This window comes from Myotis lucifugus, unplaced genomic scaffold (assembly GCF_000147115.1).
Source record: "Myotis lucifugus unplaced genomic scaffold, Myoluc2.0 scaffold_483, whole genome shotgun sequence".
NCBI lineage: Eukaryota > Metazoa > Chordata > Mammalia > Chiroptera > Vespertilionidae > Myotis > Myotis lucifugus.
In genome coordinates, this window is record NW_005871531.1 from 619,446 (window position 1) to 637,721 (window position 18,276).

The 18,276-nt window shown below is 50.6% G+C and overlaps 1 protein-coding gene across 1 annotated transcript in view; it reads left to right on the top strand.

The window, feature by feature from the left end:
* PRKN (parkin RBR E3 ubiquitin protein ligase) overlaps positions 1–18,276 on the top strand; it is a 429,225-nt gene that overhangs the window by 410,203 nt on the left and 746 nt on the right. The window contains exons 8-9 of the mRNA XM_023744713.1: positions 15,435–15,496; positions 15,961–16,021. Coding sequence (XP_023600481.1) covers positions 15,435–15,496; positions 15,961–16,021 — 123 coding nt within the window. The remainder of the gene's footprint in view (positions 1–15,434; positions 15,497–15,960; positions 16,022–18,276) is intronic.

An 18,276-nucleotide genomic window follows, 5' to 3' on the forward strand; every position in this document is an offset into this window, starting at 1 on the left:
AACACCGTTCAGTTAGACTCTGGAGCGATCAGCAGAGAAAGATCTGGTCCCGCCCTTAGCTATTGGAAACATCCGCTCTCCTGTGCTGACTTGATGAGATACAGCCCAGCTTGTCTGTGGATGTCACAGAAGCTCAAGCTTTCTCGGCTGTAAAAGGTAAAAACGAACAAGTGAGACGAAACACTGAGAGACCCAGGAAGGGAGCTCGGGAGCCGCGGGCCGGGGCTCCATCCCGGCACCGCCGGGAGAGGCGGGAGGGCGTGATGTGCTACAGCCGGCTGTTCCATCAGAGTGTCATGGTTTCCAGGGCGGGAAACGTCAAAACAAAATCGACTTCTTGCCTAAAAAATCTGGATTCCATTTTACCAGAGGAAATGTTTTGTCTTTTAACTTTTTATTTTAACATAATTTCAGACTTAGGGAAAAGTGGCAAGACCAGGAGAGAGAATGTCCATCCACTCCTCTGCTGGTACCCAGTTGTGAGCAGTCGCTGCGTCTGCTTCTGTCCGTCCCTGTGCACATGCTCACAGGCACGTGTGCTTTTTCTGAACTGCTGGAGAGGGAGTTGCCTCGCGATAACATAATAAAATAAAATTTTAAATCTTCAAAATATAAAATAATAAAAATTTTTAAATCTGCAGGCAGCTATATCTAAGAAGCAAACACAACAATTATACAATTAGAAAACCTTGTATGCGCTTTATACTTATTTTCCTTTCCCTACATGTCAAAGCTTGTGAAAACCGACACCATGAGTTATCTACCTGAGGTGGAAGTTAAAAAATTAACAAGTTTTTGAAATGAACAATAGTCACATTTCTTTTCAAACTTCTACTGCGTACAGGTAAACCTCACTGCCTAGATGGTTTATTCTCTAATCATGCTGTGCACCGGGTTTATCTGGAGTGAGTTCTGGTTTCCCACTGGCCCAGCTCTGAGCAGGAATGAGCTCCTGGGGAGAAGGAGGTTCAGACCATGGCCGTCAGGTGCGGGCCATCTGCAGGGCCCAGCAGGTGTCCCCCAGCCATCCGTCCTCCTCGCCCGCTCTCCTCTCGTCCACTTCCGCCGAGCGCTGTTGCTGTCTCTCAGAAGCAGCGTTATGATGCACACAGTACACTCTGTCTTGATGGTGTTGCAATGAGAAGCTTCCGTTTCTAGGAAATAAACGACTTCTCATTCTATTCATACCACCCATTCTGTACAAAACCAAGACAGGGAAGCATATGCTACAAATGACCTTCTGTTATAAATATTGTAGCCAAATGATGGCTCCGTCGGCTTGCTGGGTAAGATCCAGGATGCTCACTTACACCTGAATGTCAGACAAACAAAAAACACATGGGACATACACTGAAAAATATGTTCATTGTTTAACTGAGATTCAGATGTAACTAGAGGTCCTGTATTTGATTTGCTAAATCTGGGACCTTAGACTGTGCTTCTTCTGAGAACGTCGCTGGGTTTAAGAGCTGACGGTGTCCTCTCGTTCTCCTCGCGGGTGCGGAGAGCATGTGGGAGAGCACGTCGAGAGCCCCCGTGAGACAGCGTCGCACGCTGTCAGGGAGCGCACTTGGCAGCCCAGCACCCAGCGCACACGTGTTTGTATGTCTATGGTTTCCCTTCGCTGCCTTCCCCTCTTGAACACAACAGAAACATCCAGAAACTGTCCTGTTTGTTGCAAATATCTCCCAGCTGTCTCCTCTCCTTTTATTGAATGAATCATAGAATGAGTTAAAATAACTCAATGCCTTCTTATTGACATCCATAGAATAATGACCGTTTTAATCCTAATAATCATTCATTTTCCATCAATGTGGTCTTAATAATGCATATGGAGTATTTTTATATAAGTCTCAAGAAGTAAATTTTTACTTTGAATTTTAAATCAGAAATCCCAAGTTCAGGCTACAATCTTACACACTTATAGAAACATCAAGAGTCATTCTCCCCAAGGACTGCAATGGAGAGATGTTTAAGAGCTAAAGTCAAGCTGTAGTAGAAAGCTATAGTAATTAAAATGGCAGGGCACTGGCACAAAAACACATTAATAGAACAGCATAGAAAGCCCAGAAATAAACCTACACTGATATGATTGATTAATCTATAAGGCAATAAGAAATTGCCCTACCCGGTTTGGCTTAGCAAATAGAGCGTCGGCCTGTGGACTCAAGGGTCACAGGTTCGATTCCGGTCAAGGGCATGTACCTTGGTTGCGGGCACATACCCGGTAGGGAGTGTGCAGGAGGCAGCTGATCAATGTTTCTCTCTCATCGATGTTTCTAATTCTCTATCCCTCTCCCTTTCTCTCTGTAAAAAATCAATAAAATATATTTTTTAAAAAAATAATATGCAATAGGAAAAAGACAGTCTCTTCAATAACTGGTGTTGGGAAAACTGGACAGATACATGCAAAGAATGATATTGGACCACTTTCTAACCCCATATTCAAAAGCAAACTCAGAATGGATTAAAGACTTACATGTAAGACCTGAAGCCATAAAACTCCTGGAAGGAAACAGGGCAGCAAACGCTTTCAGTTCGACTCAGCATTATCCTTTCGGGCACATCTCCTCGGGCAAGGGAAGCAAAAGCAAAAATAAACAGATGGGGCTACATCAAACTAAAAAGGGAAGGGAACCATCAGCAAAGTGGAAAGACGACCTGCTGAATGGGAGACCGTGTTTACAGTGATCAGCCAACAAGGGGTTAATGCCCAAACCGTATAAAGAACTCCTCCAGCTCCACATCAAAACAACAAACAATCCAATTAAAAACCGGGAAGAGGATCTGGGTAGACATTTTTCACAGAAAACATGCAGATGGCCAGCAGGCACATGAAAAGATGCTCCACTCCCTGGTCCTCGGGGAAATGCACATCGAAACCATAATGAGGCGCCCTGGCACCTGTCAGGAGGGCTGTCGTCAGGAAGAACAGCGTGGGCACGGGAGGAGGCAGAGAGAAGGGAGCCCTCGCGCACTGTCGGTGGGAACGCAGACGGTGCAGCCACTGTGGGGAACAGTGTGGAGCTTCCTCAAAAAATTAAAAATAGAGTGCTATGATCCAGCAACCCCATTTCTGGGTATTTATCTGATGAAAATGTAAACACTACTTTTTAAAGATATATACACCCCTTGGTTTATTGCAGCATTATTTACAATAGTCAAGATATGGGAACACCCCAAGTGTCCATCGATAGATAATGGATAAAGAAGATGTGCCATATATGATATTATATATATACATGTGCCATATATTATATTGTGCCATATGTTATATATAGATGTGCCATATATTATATAATAGAATATTATATATATTATATTTATGTATATTAGAATATTACTTAGCCACAAAAGCAGAATGAAGTCTTGCCATTTGTGAGAACATGGATGGACCTAGAGGGTATTATAATAAGTAAAATAAATCTAGCAGAAAGAGAAGCATCATATAATTGTGCTTAAATGTGGAATCTAAAAAACAAAATGAAACAGACTTACAGCCACAGAGAACACACTGACAGTTCCTGCAGGGGAGGGGGGGAGGCTGGGTGAGAAGGTGAAGGGGATTGAGAGGCACAAACTTCTAGTTCTAAAGTAAATGTCACGGGGACGTAACCACAGCGCAGGGAATACAGCCAACACGTCAGGATGACTTTGTATGGCGACCGGTGGTTACTAGGCTAATGGTGACCACGTCCTCGGGTATATAAATATCGAATACCCGTGTTGTGCACCTGGAACTAACATGACATTGTACGTCAACTGTACCATAATAATAAAAAAGGAGCTTAATGGATTCTGCTGCTAGAATCCCAACACTCGGGATATATCACTCAGAGTGGGTTTCCTGTGTTCAAACATCTTTAAAAACACACGCATGAATCTGACCTTTGAATAGCGTGCATTTTACCATAAATATGACCAAATCTGTGTCACCGTTCTTAATTTCAGGATAGTATTCCAGTACTCGGTGGAGTAACTTCTGTTTGAGACAAGTAACGTGTGTTTGGTTTAGAGCTTTGAATGTCAAACAAATCTTTATTCTTGTTTCTGAAATGCCCTTCGCTGCAGCCACACGCTGACACTGCAGGAGTTAAGTAAATGAGCAGCACCCTGTAACGGCCCCTGAAGTCTGCTGCACTGTGTTTTAGTGGACGTGCAGGAGTCCATCCATTTCATTCTCCTGGCTCCTCGGGGCTCCTCTCGGCCCCACGCGGCCACCCACAGGAGCAGATGCCTCTCTCATCTCCACCTCCACTGCCCGGGGGTGGGGTCTGCGTGGCTGCACATCCTGTCAGAAGAAAGCCTCTGCGTGGGAACCGTTTTGTGGTGTGAGCACACTGATGTGCTGTCTGAGCAAGTGGGGAGCTGATCTGGATTAGCGAGTTTCGATAGCAGAGCTGTCTGCGGCCCTTGTCTATAGCCAGTGCAGGAACAGCCTTGGAGAAGAGAAGCCATCGCCTCGCATGGAGTTCGCTAGCCTGTAAACTGGGCCAGCCGCAGAGACCGTGTGTTCCCATCTGGTCACAGTTGCCCGGGAGCCAGGAGGCCCCGCATTGCGAACAGCCACGGGGCCCGGGCTTGGCGGGGATGGGCCCCGGACGGGTGAGCCGCTCCGCACGGAGGCCACCCAGCCCCTCCCCGGAGAGGGTGTTACAGGCGCAAAGGAGGTGCATGCAGGTTTAATGTCGGGAGCCATGTTTCTCTGTTGGGAGACATAATGAGGGAGGCACCCTATTCTCTCTAGAACAGCGGTTCTCAACCTGTGGGTCTCGACCCCTTTGGGGGTCGAACGACCCTTTCACAGGGGTCACCTAAGGCCATCAGAAAACACATATGTAATTACATATTTTTGTGATTAATCACTATGCTTTAATGATGTTCAATTTGTAACAATGAAATTGGGGGTCACCACAACATGAGGAACTGTATTGAAGGGTCGCGGCGTTAGGAAGGTTGAGAACCACTGGTCTAGAATTTCATGTCCGGAGGATCCTCGGACGAAGCTGTTGTAACAGGAAGAGAGTGAGGCCGTTCTACACTGAAATGCACAGAAGAGAGGTTCCCCCGTGGAAACAGAAGAGCCCAAAGGGAAAAGGAAGGGGATCTATTTCAGTCCCTAGATTTTTTTTTAACAAAATCTCCTTTCAAAACAGAGTTCAGGTGTCAGCACCGAGGAGGCAGGTGAGGACGTGGGTGACTACGTGTCTCCACGCTGCCCGGTCACCACGGTAACTGGCACACAGATGGGCAAGCGCAGCCCACGGAGGAGCAGCCTCAGCGCCCACGTCCCGAGAACCTGTGCTCCACTGGGACCATATGGTGGCACAGCCCAAAGGTGCAAACTGGGCTTGGCATTGCCCGAGCGAAAGGCCTCCCTGCAGAGCTGCCCTCCAGGATGTGCGAGCAGGCCTTTTTGCAGCATTGCGGCTGACAGAGGGGCCTCTGGCATTTCCGGTGCGGGAACAGGCTGCCTGGGTGACGTCCCGTAGAGACGCCAGGGCTGCAGGCCGGGCCGGCGTCAGGGGAGCGTGCACCTCCTCTTAGACGATGCCAGGGCGGCTGGGGAGGGCCGGATGCAGTCCGCCTGCAACGAGCCCTAAGTGTCACCGTCCCCCGGGGCTTGCCCTGTTGTCAGTGTACGTGTGTCCATCTGTGAGATAGGACATTCCTGGCGGGTTTGACCTCCTGTATCCCTGTGTAACTGACCGCCAGCTGAGAGTTTCCTCGCCAGGCTCGGTACCTGGGCTTCAGAACGCTTAGCCGCGGAGCGGGTGAATTCTAAAGCCTCATTGATACAGTCACACAATTCAGGAGGCGGACGTAGCCGGTGCCAGGGTCGAAGGTTGGATTCCCGGTCAAGGGCTGGTACCTCTGTTGCAGGCTTGATCCGCAGGCCTCAACCTGAACCCGCACAGGAGGCAACCAATCAATGTTTCTCTCTCTCTCCCCTTCCCTACACTCTCTCTAAAATCAGTGGGTGGGGGGGGGTATCCTCAGGTGAAGATTGACAACAACAAAACAAGAGTCGATCATCCATCCCATAAAAGCTGCTATGTGCGGATGCCACTTTTCACAAATACCAGGCAACCGAAGCCGCACCCATGAACCGAGTAGATCAGCAGAACCTCCCCCACATGTCTCCCATAGGCCGGGCTTCGGGGAGCGTGTGGGTGCTTAGCTCACACCCGCTGCTTCCCTGACGCTGACCCAGGAAGGATGCAGACACAGGTCACCTGGAGAGAGTCAGTAACCAAGCTTCATTTCTTCCCGATTTAAATGTGGGAGAACAGGCATCACCGGGTTCTCAGGCACTCCCTTTGGTTCCTCCGAATCACAGAGCCGCTGCCTGCACCTGAAGGAGCCACCACGGCATCAGGGATGGTCCGGGGGCACGTCCTGGGGGAAGAGCCCCGCGTGGCCGGGCAAGGGCCCGCGGTGAGGCTGTCACCCTGATGTGCGGCACGGAGACCCCCCTACCCACTGAGCGTGGTATGGTAAGAGTCTGTCTCTGCGGGGCTGGGTGTCTTCTGAAGAGCAGCCCCTAAGTGAGCTGGGGGGCTCGGAGTGAGGGCTGGGTTGTGTGTGCAGCTCCCACTCACCTCCATCCCATGTAAACGGGTCCTCACTGCGCGTCTTCTGGGGGCGGGGGGGGGGGGCAGTGCTCGCAGCAACCAGGAATCCGCCATGCATTTCTCTCGCTTGTGGCGGCAGCGTAAGGGGATGTGATCAAAGATCTTACAGCAACAGGCCAGCCGTAGGGTTTCGATTTGTTGTTGTTCTTTCTCTTGGCAGAACATGTTTCATAGAAGAGCTGTGGCATTAACTCAGCTACTTTACACAATAGGTTTTCGTGCTTTTTAGACGACATTGGATCCCAGGCCTGGCAGCACCATTGTCCCCGGAGCTGTGGGGACCCTCTGGGCGTCACTGGCCAAGGCAGGGAGGCTGGGCTCAGGCGTCCTACATGGCTGGGGAGCTGAAGGGCTGCCTGCGAGGAGCGCGCCATCTTTCATGATGATGGTGCCTGCGGGTGCCGCCTGCCCTAATTGGATCTGATTAAGGTGGAATGCGAAAGCTGTCCTCATTTCTCTCCGAGTGGAGTGCTGCCAAGCCTCCTCCCGCAGGAAGGAGGAGGAGAGGGAGGGAGGAGGGAAGAGGGATGTGGGGAAGCATCAGCCAGCCCCAGCCCCCAGCCCGTGCCCGGGGGTGTGAGCTCATGACACGTCCTACAGAGGGTCTTAGCAGCAACTATCAAACTGCTAAATGCAATAACACCTGACCTGGCAGTAGTTGGACTTTAAGGAATGCATCCCATTTCCATCATCTGAATGATTTGCAAACATACACTTAGAGGTGGCACACTGACATGCATGGTTTGCAAACATACACGTAGAGGCAGCTCACTGACATGCATGGTTTGCAAACATACACATAGAGGCAGCTCACTGACATGCATGGTTTGCAAACAGACACGTAGAGGCGACTGACATGCATGGTTTGCAAACATACACTTAGAGGTGGCTCACTGACATGCATGGTTTGCAAACATACACGTAGAGGCAGCTCACTGACATGCATGGTTTGCAAACATACACGTAGAGGCGACTGACATGCATGGTTTGCAAACATACACGCAGAGGTGGCTCACTGACATACATGGTTTGCAAACATACACTTAGAGGTGGCTCACTGACATGAATGATTTGCAAACATACACGTAGAGGCGACTGACATGCATGGTTTGCAAACATACACTTAGAGGTGGCTCACTGACATGCATGGTTTGCAAACATACACTTAGAGGCAGCTCACTGACATGCATGGTTTGCAAACATACACGGAGAGGCAGCTCACTGACATGCATGGTTTGCAAACATACACGTAGAGGTGGCTCACTGGCACACATGTCAGTGTTCGGTGTTTGGGCAAAGGACGGTGCATAACACGGAAAGGTGAGCTGCCAGGACACAGGATGTGTTTGTACCGTTTGGCGTGAAACAAAGCCCCTTCAGATCTTTGGGTAAAAAGAACAAGACAGAGAATTCCATGCTCAGAAGGATGCCACATATTTAGATTGTGTGTGCGCGTGTGTGTGTGTGCATGTGTGTGTGTGTGCATGTGCGGTGATCTAAAAGAATATTCACAGAAATATGAATGGTGACTGTTGCTGGTGGTGGAATTCCTAATTGTTATTTCCTCGACGACGACGTGTTGTAGTATTTTACAATGTCCATGAAAAAATAAACACACCAGTTTTATTTTGGAAAACACTCTTTTTAAAGAGGGACAGATAAATGTAAATATTAAACATTTTCCTAACACCTCCTAAATAGGGAAAAACACCCTGGAAATGATATTCCCACAGCAGCTCTTCTAAGAAATGAAAGATGCATCCCCCCCGCCCCCCACAGCACTGCACACTAGGTGACCCATTTTCTTCTTTTTTAAATATATTTTTATTGATTTCAGACAGGAAGAGAGAGGGAGAGAGAGATAGAAACATCAATGATGAGAGAGAATCATTGATCGCCTGCCTCCTGCACGCCCCACACCTGGGATCGAGCCCACAACCCAGGCCTGTGCCCCGACCGACCAGAATTGAACTGGCAGCTGCCTGGTTTGTGGGACACTGCTCAGCCACAGACCCACACCGGCCGGGCCGTTTTCTTACCATTTTGATGCATTAATTACATTTTCAGGTTCCAGATTTCATGGGCTTCTTTTCTCTCAACACTTAAAAAAAAACACCCCTGGTCCTGGCTGGTTTTTGATCAGTGGTTAGAGCCTCAACCCGCAGACCGAAGGGTCACGGGTTCAATTCCAGTCAAGGGCATGTACTTGGGTTACAGGTTTGATCCCCGGGGCACGTGCGGGAGGCAACCAGTCAATGTGTTCCTCTCACATCAATGCTTCTCCCTCTCTCCCCCTCCCTTCCACTCTCTCTAAAACTCAATGGAGAAACATCCTCAGGTGAGGATTAACAAACACAAAAAAGCACACCCCTGGCTTTTGTACTTACTAGAGGTGATAGTTGATGAACATTTGAAAAGCCACCAAATAACCAAAACACAAAGACAGCAAAACATGGCAGAGGCCACAGGCTATGAACTTAGCCGGGAATGAGAAGCCAAGCCCCCTCACGTAGGACCGTCTAAAGGCCTCTGAGGGTTTGCGGAGGGCAACCTTCCGCTTTGGAACACTGACTGTGTCCGAGTCGATTAATTGTTACTCCCTAGTTGACAAGAGCTTCAAGCCAACTGTCTATAAACCGTTTTCCCAGGGAGGTGCCCGGGAAAGGAGGGCTGGTTAGCTGTCCAAGTTCCGTGTCCCGGGCCTGGTGCCGGCCTGGGTGGGGACGCAGAGGAGGCAAAGGGAGCCAGTCTGTGGCAGCTGCTGGTGCCCAGCCCCCCCGCCCCCCGGAAACCTGCCCCATCTGCAAGAAGAACCATCATCCCTGCATTTGAAGGGACGAACGCTTGCGAACGCCCCACTTCAGATCATGAATAGCCAATCTGGAGTCCTTGGTAGAACTCTGCTGACAGCTGAGAGCTACTCATATTTGGGCATTTTGGCGAATTGAAATAAAGAGCGATTACTGATTTTCATAGGAGGAAATGTACAGCTCTGGGCAGCAAGCCCTGGTGTAATTAACAGCGTAGCTGAAACTGTGTGCTTTTCCCCACCACGGAATCTGTCATTTGTCCTTCACGTTGAAGTTTTTGTTTTATTTTCTCCTCTCTTTCCAATGTCGCTCACGTCAGCATACAAACTTTAAACATCGGAACTGCGGGGAAGCAGTGAGCGGTGCTTAGAGAGCTTAACAATTATCCCTTTTTAGGGCTTGAAATACGCCTTTCGGTAATGAATGCAACCATGCCCACGCTAAGATGAATAAAAGACACAGCGCATAGCCCGAGAGTAATAAGGGAAATTACTGAGAAACCAAAAAATACAAAAGGAGAAAGAGATTTTCATGAAACACTTGTAACATTTTATTTAAAAAGCACACAAAGGCAGATTTTAAGCCCCCTTTGGAAATGCATCAATTCCTGAAGTCCAATAGCACTTATTTCTCTAACATCGTTCTGGATGTTGTTTATTGTTTTGATTTAGCGCTGCCTGAATGCATGCCAAGGAAATCCGTGTTAAAGAACACATTCATGGCAAAGAGCAGAACTCGGAAACGCGGACCACGCATTTCCAGCTCAAAGGCCCGCGTGTCCTTAGGCGCGTGTGCACGCAGGTTGTGCGGGGCTCGGGGGCTTCTACTCAGGAGACCCTCACTGATGTCACTGTATTACTCAGTCGCCCGCCGACCCCCTGCACCCGGTCCAACAGAACTTCATCTGACGCGATGTCTGTGGGGTGAGTCCTTTTTGATGGGACCCACTCGGGGGTCACAGTCCCACGGGTTCCTTTCCCCCATTATGTTACCTGGGCATTGACGTGCGCATTTGAGGGAACCGGCCACCACCACAGTCCATGGGAAACCATGTTAACTTCACTCAAAATGTATTAAAATCACCTCCATTCCTTCCCACTTTCTTTCTCTCGTTTCAATCAAGATGAGCTTTTGAGAGCAACGACGAGAGAGCCATGGTCTGGGGTCATCTTCTGCCCTGAGACCCTCACGCCCTGAGGGGTCGCTCCTGTGTGGACCACCCGAATTAAACGTGTCACCTGAGCCACGTGGCTGATGAAAGTGCCACCCTCTAGAAATTTCGAGTAAGAATCACTCAAAACATAGGCCAATTACAAAGGGAGAGTTTTATGCAATACGCAGGCTAGCCAACGTCGCGGGAATATACACACCAAGAATAATTTTCTAATTTTTAAAATTGTTTTGACATCATAGCAACATAAAATTGAGAAAAGTGTCAAGTGTGTTTAATGCTCTGTTACCGTATTTTTAATGTTCGGTTACCGTCTGTCACGCATCCCGCGTCCGTTCTCCCAAATGCCCGCCAGGAAGTCTGTCGAGGACGCCAACCTCCTGCAGGGAGAGGCCCACCGCGTGGACAGAAAGGGGAGTCAAGCCGTATAGGGTTTGGGGAGCAGGCTGCAGCGGTGACGGCAGATGCTTCAGGTGGGGAGGTGGTGGGACCTGAGCAGGATTCCTTACAATACTCACTGCAAACGGTCCCGCCTGCTCTCCTCCTCACGCGGGTCTGTTGTTGTCTTTGGACGTAGAGCTCATCGCCTTCTTAGTATCGCATCATTTCCCACCCAGTGTGGGACTTCTGCTGTCTCTCTCCCCCTTAGGACGCAAGCTCCGAGGGGGGCTTGTGTCTGTTTCCACTTTCCTACTAACGCGACCCAGGCGCCTGAGCGGTGCCTGGCAGAGTGGGTGCCCTGTGGTTGCCTGTTGAGTGGTGTAGTCTCTTCTACTGATGGCCATTCCAGATGTTTCCTTCTACTGCGGCCATGATTACAGCAGCTGTTGCAGGAACTGCTCTGCACACATCCCCTGTGTAACTGTAAGTTTCTCTCCGATGCACACCTGCAAGGGGATTGCTGGGTGCAAGGCGGCCAGCTTTAAGGTGCTTTCGAACTGGTTTGGGAAGTCTCGGATCCATTCTGCGTCGGCCATGGAAAAGCATTCCTTTATAGACATGCAGAAATACCTGTTGGCAGAGAGCAGTGAGGAAGATAAGCTGGCCCCAGCCAGTTTGGCTCAGTGGATAGAGCGTCGGCCTGTGGACCAAAGGGTTCCAGGTTCAATTCTGGACCTTGGTTGCAGGCTGGTTGCAGGCTCCTCCCCGGCCCAGGCCCTGGTCAGGGCTTGTGTAAGAGGCAACCAATCGATGGATGTTTCTCTCTGTCTTTCCCTCTCTCTTCCACTCTCCCTAAAAATCAATGGAAAAATATCCTCTGGTGAGGATTAAAAACAAAAATAAATAAATAAAGATAAGCTGGATCTTATTTATCAGAGTGATAATGCCTGGATGTGATTGTGTCGAGTCCCACTGCTGACTTTGAATGCGGTTACTCAGCCAAGAGGCGGTCGTGAATTTTCCATGGATTCTCTCAACGCCTGACTCTCAGCCTAACTCAGAAGTGTCTCTTCAGCTCAGGGAACGGAGCCCCGGTCCGCCCGGCGGCACTCAGTGGCAGGAGCCCACCCGGCCACTCGCAGAGCCGGCCTGCAGCTATGCCCGCCCGGCGTGTGCTTCGAGGCAGCTGTTCCGTGTGCGGCCGCATTGTCTTTGATCACATGGAATCATCACTTATTTTCTCTGCCTTTTTCATCCTTAGCCAGCTTCCTTTTCCAAGCTGTACTTAAAGGGGAGCTAGAAGGTAGCTGTCATTGTCAGGCCTGCAGGAGGGACCCTAAGCTGTGCCCCAAAGAGGAATAACCCTCCGAGCACTTCACACCCAACAGCAGCAAGCTGCACCCTGTGACGGCGTGGGTCCTGCGCCAGTCCCAGCAGCACATCAGAGAGCTGAGCTCCGTTGCCATGATCACCCCAGGCCTGGTGCTCACGGTGTTCCGTTGAACCCCAAGGACATCACACATGCCCCTGTAAAGATTTGCCAGGAAATTAAAAGGAAAAATAGTCACTGAAGACTCATGTGGTTTTTAACGCTTTTTATTGGAATATATTTTCCAAATGAGCCTCCCCTACTTCACAGGGCGGCTATTGGGAAAGTTCCGCTAAAGCTTTCTGAAGAAGTTGGTTGAGTGAACCCCCCAGAGGTGTGGGGTTTAGTCTCTCTCGGTGCCTTCGTGGGCAGGACCCACCTCTTGCAGCACATTCTCATGAGGAGGTTCCAGTTAGATCGTGACAGTCTCCGTGGCGAGGGAACAGGATAAAAGCCCATGTTGGTTACAGACGCCGAAATGAAATCCCGGCTTCAAAGTTACCCTTTAAAAAAATAAGAGTCCATTCTGGCGTCATGTGTTTTTTTTTAAATAAACATTTTAATTCACTTTTAATGCCAAACAGGCAACTTACCTTTATTTCAGGGAGCTCGGATTTTAGGAAGCCGGTACAAAAGATGAGAAAGGCGTTTCATAACTGGGGGGCGAAGGGGAGGTAAAACAATGGAATAGTGTGTCGTCAGGATAAGTCCAGAGAGAGATGCAATTCTAATTTAAGTGGCCAAAGGCAACTAAACAGGCTTTTAAAACTGGGCAAGGACAAGAAAAATAAGGGAATAACAGGAAGAGAAGGGTCCTCGCGGAAGAAGAAAGCACAGTGTTAGCAGGCGACGAGGCCCCCGGCTCCTGTTTTCCTGGCAAAGAGAACATTTCCCACGTCAGAGAGGACAGAACAAGAGATTTCAGGAGGAACTTACACTAAAGAAAAGTGAGGACAGAACCAGGACCCCTTCCCTAAGTGTTTGGACAGACACTTCCTGAGCATCATCCCAGAGGCTCTGCCGGGATCTGTGAGACGCCAGAGAGAAAGACTTGGATTTTTTTTTAACTTTTCAAAATGGGATCTAGAGGTAGAATTTCGAGGTGGGACGTGGCTTACTCAGCTCTGCCAGCTGGTTCATTTACAACCTGCGTGACCAAGGTGAGTCACCTTGAGTATGACAGAGCGGCTGCAAGTAGGAAACAGCCCATTCTCCTCCCTTCCAATCCCCCTCCCGCCCCCCCATCCCCAACGAAAACCAGGTCAGCCCTGGTTAAACGGAATCGCGCCTCATCAGTTCTTCCCTGTGACATCTTTGTGGAATATTTGCTTTTGGCCGCAGCTTGTTTGCCATGCGCATCCCTCTGTTGACTGTGTACCCAAGCGATGCCCTTCTGTGTGTTCTGGCTGACCCAGTGGCGGAGCAGAAGGCATGGGAAGTGGTGACTAACTGGCCCTTTAATCCGAAATTTGAGTTCGTTTCCCTTTTGCATGTTTGGATAAGTGGATGTGTTTGGGGGTCTTGGCTCAAGTTATTTTCATTATTGCCCCAAAGGGTGCAATTTGAATGGCCAGTGAGATTTAAAACAAACAAAAAAACAAAAACAAAAACAAAAAACAACCTTCCAGCTAGTTTGATGGTAAAAATATGTCATAAAGCTTTATGATAATCAAATAAAAATATCAGATTGCTTATTAATCACTTTAGATTACTGTAGTGAATAAAGGAATAAATAAGTTAATAAAAAGACAGCAAACTTAAAGCCCTAAATGTATACTATCCATACTTTTCTGGGAATATATGACCTGATGATATGTATAAATGCATATAGTATACAGGGGTGCGCAAAAGTAGGTTTACATAATACAAATAAATAACACAACAATTAGTAAATAAGAATTGAAGAATAAACTCCTTTCATATACTCACAGCTGTAAGGCTACTTCCTCCCACCCCTGTACATACATTTATACATCCATCTCCATAGGCACGTGCAGTGGGGCCTTGACTTACGAGTGTCCCAACTAACGAGTTTTTCGAGATACGAGCCGTCTCTTGGCCGATTTTTTGCTTTGAGTTGCGAGCTAAAATTCGGGTTATGAGCCAGCTTCAGACACCCCACCGCTAGTTGGCGCAGCGAATGTCACAGTGAATGCCACAACATCAGCCCAGCATCACGTGTCTCACTCGTTCACTTTTTGATTTGACATAAGAGTAATTTGAGTTACGAGCTTCTTCACGGAACGAATTAAACTCGTAAGTCAAGGCCCCACTGTACTTGATAGTCTGTTGTCCCTCAGCATGTTGTCACAACAAGTCTCAGTTATTTAGTTGCATCCTGGGCTGCTTTAACTAAATTGGCCTCTAAAATCTTGGGGGTTGGGGGAATAAATGGTATTTCTGGGACACCAGCAGAGCAGCCATCCCAGGCCCCGTCTCACAGGTACTCCCACGTCTCACAGGTACTCCCACGTCTCACAGGTACTCCCACGTCTCACAGGTACTCCCACACTCCAGAGACTGGAACCCTCTCTGCCTGTTCTTCTCTCATTCGTGTCACAACCTAAAAGGTGACTCCTTGCTCCCAAAGACAGCTGAGCCCCAGGAACCGATGCGAGGCTGTGTCTCCACCGCCGTCTTTGGTTGAATCGCAGGCAACCAAGTGACCCAGAACCTCACCCTCATTGAGCCGATGGTCACCTGAGTCGCCACTCTGAACCGAGCCACTGCCCCGCAGGCCTCCGTGGGAGGAGCTCGGCCGAGTGGTCTTCTCACGTCAAGCATCGAGCTCTCGTCTCCATAGTCTCGGACGTGCCTGATGCCATTAATTTACGCTTTTCACCAAAACCCTTCCCTCAGGATGTCCATTCATTTTAGTGTCTGTTGTCAGGGGTGACCATCACCTGGTCCTACTTGTGAGCTACTCTCCCAGAGCATGAGATGCTATGATAAGCAAGGGCTATATCCAGTCGCTTAAAGAGGAAGACCATGTCCCACATGACCCAACATTTAGAATTGGAGCCGACCCCATCCGATTCCTGTTTGTCACTGATTTCTCTCTCCAACAGCCGGCTGCCCCGACTCCTTGATCAAAGAGCTCCATCACTTCAGGGTCCTCGGGGAAGAGCAGGTGAGTGAGCATCGCCGAGGCCCCACACCGTGTCGCGAAGACTCGCTAAGGAGGTGGCCTGGGCTCCCCCAGGGGGCGGGGTGTCTCCTGACCCCGGTTGCCCGAAATGGGGGGAAGTGCCCTGGGGGTCTGTTTGAGGACACTCCTCCCCTGTCCGACCCACCAGGCCAGACAGGTCATTGATTGGCACACCTGCTGTCCACCAGAGAGAAAGAGAGAGAGAGAGAGAGAAATGTTGATGTGAGAGAGACACATCTATTGGCTGCCTCCCACATGCGCCCTGACCAGGATCAGGGATCAAACCTGCAACCCAGGCACATGCCCTTGACTGGGAATCCAGCTCTCGCCCGTCCCGTGCACAGGCCGACTCTCTAACCACTGAACCACTCCGGCCAGGGCTGTGTGTGCTTTTTCATCATCCAAAATCACCAGATCCATCAGTTACAGTATTTCTCTTTCTGTAGAAAAGGAACCAAGTGTGCCACAACCAGAACGAGTGTGGTAGAGGCATCTCCGAGCAGTTCTGTAGCTAATGCACAGGGAGGCCATGGGCGCACACGCCCGCCGGTACCCAAGACCCCCAGGGAGGAGGCGCAGGGATCCCTAAGGCGCTGGCGGACTTCGTCCCTGGCTTAGCGACTTCCTGGCGGAAAGCGGTGGTCGCAGCAGAAAAATATGCTTCACTAAATTAAATAGATAATCTGCCATCAAATCAGAAAATAGCCAATTACGGGAGAACAATCTGTTTAAAATAGAAAAGTAATGTTGCAGGTGACACCATCCCGCATCATACTGGTATTGAGTCCCTCGGCATTGATAGTTGAGGGACACTCAGAGTTCCTCCTTCATGGACAGCGTTCCTCCGTTCCCCCTGCGGCCATGTGCACCAGCTACGGGCGGACAGCGGGCTGCGTTCAGGACACAGACACGGGAATGGAGGGCGTGCGAAGGGTGCGCAGGGCAGTCTGAGGGGCTGGCCCACCTGACCCTCACTCTGCAGCTTCTCGCAGACAGCCCGCGACACAGCAGCCACCTCCTCCCCTGTTGCCCGGCACACTCCCTGCCCTTCTCGGCATGTTGGGTGCACTCGGGGCAGATTTAGTGAAGGGTCCCTGAGGAGGTCAGGGCGTGATCGCCAGCATGAAATCTCCCGATTATATAAACGCCTCCTCACTCTGCACTTGAAATATCTCATGTCATCCCTGATCATTGCATAGCTCGTGACATGTAGCAGACCTTTTCCCAGGAATCCACACGCTCCAGTTTGCTCACCTAAGTAACCTCGACCTCCTAGCCCCTCATTAACACTGACTCCCCCTCCTGTCTCCCCACCGCTCCTTCTGCTCCAGCGCCGGCCTGCTCACCCGCCCCTCAGAGGACCCGGCAGGGTCCTCGGCCTTTGTACCAGCGATGGCCTTCCCCAGGGCCGCGTGGCTTTTCTCATCTCCCAGCCTCGGTGGTGCTCGCTGAGCCTGGTCTGTGGGCGTCCTCATTCCCCGCTCACTCTACACTGCGATCGTCTGCCAGGACTCGCTCTCCTCTGTGTTTATTCTCCTTCCCACGCGTCTCCATCGGAGCCCTTGCCCTTTAATCTCAGAATTTATTGTCCGTCCAGTGGACCAGCAGGGGCGTCTGTCCTGCTCGCTGCTGAGTCCCCAGCGCCACGGTCCTGCCCGGCCCAGGCAGCTTCCCTCAACGCCGCCTAAACCCATTCCCAGTTGAGCACACGCATGCGGCTTGCTCCCCGTGTCGGGAGACCACGATCCAACGTGCAAGGACAGCACGTTAGAGCTGCTGCCGGGGAGGCCTGGCCTGGGCGCTGGGGCCCGGGCGTTGCTCTGCCGGCTGGGGCCGCCCCGGGGCCTGAGCCACCAGCCGCCCAGGAGGTCGGGGTGGGGGCGGGGACGAGGAAGGGACCCCTGTGCTCTCCGGGCCTGTGTGCACCGCAGCCCCAACACCCAGAGGACCCCGGGAGGAGGCGGAACTGCCCCTCTCAGGGGAGGCTGGGTGCGTGGTGAGTGCCGTGGTGCCGGCGTGTCTGCCAGAACGTGTATAAACTACCACCATCGCATGGAGTCGGTGGGAGCAGTGTTTACAGATAAACAAACTGTGCAACATGCTTCTGAGGACACGTTTCCAGAAGCACCGAGAACAAGCCCCTCACCTGTTGTGCCAGGGGCGGCTGGGGGCCGGGCTGCGGGCCGCAACGTCGGCCTCTGCGTTTCTCACTGAGACGGGCAGCGCGGGTCCATCACATGGCCTCAGCACCTCACTGTGTGTGTGTGTGTCTGTGTGTGTGTCTGTGTCTATGTGTGTGTGAAGTTGGGGGACGGTCCTCAGCACCTCACTGTGTGTGTGTGTCTGTGTGTGTGTCTGTGTGTCTGTGTGTGTGTCTCTGTGTGTGAGTGTGTGTCTGTGTGTGTGTCTGTGTGTCTGTGTGTGTGTCTCTGTGTGTGAGTGTGTGTCTGTGTGTGTGTCTGTGTGTGTGTGAAGTTGGGGGAGTGTCCTCAGCACCTCACTGTGTGTGTGTGTGTGTGTGTGTGTGTGTGTGAAGTTGGGGTAGGGCCCTCAGCACCTCACTGTGTGTGTGTGTGTGTGTGTGTGTGTGTGTGTGTGTGAAGTTGGGGTAGGGCCCTCAGCACCTCACTGTGTGTGTGTGTGTGTGTGTGTGTGAAGTTGGGGGAGGGTCCTCAGCACCTCACTGTGTGTGTGTGTGTGTGTGTGTGTGAAGTTGGGGTAGGGCCCTCAGCACCTCACTGTGTGTGTGTGTGTGTGTGTGT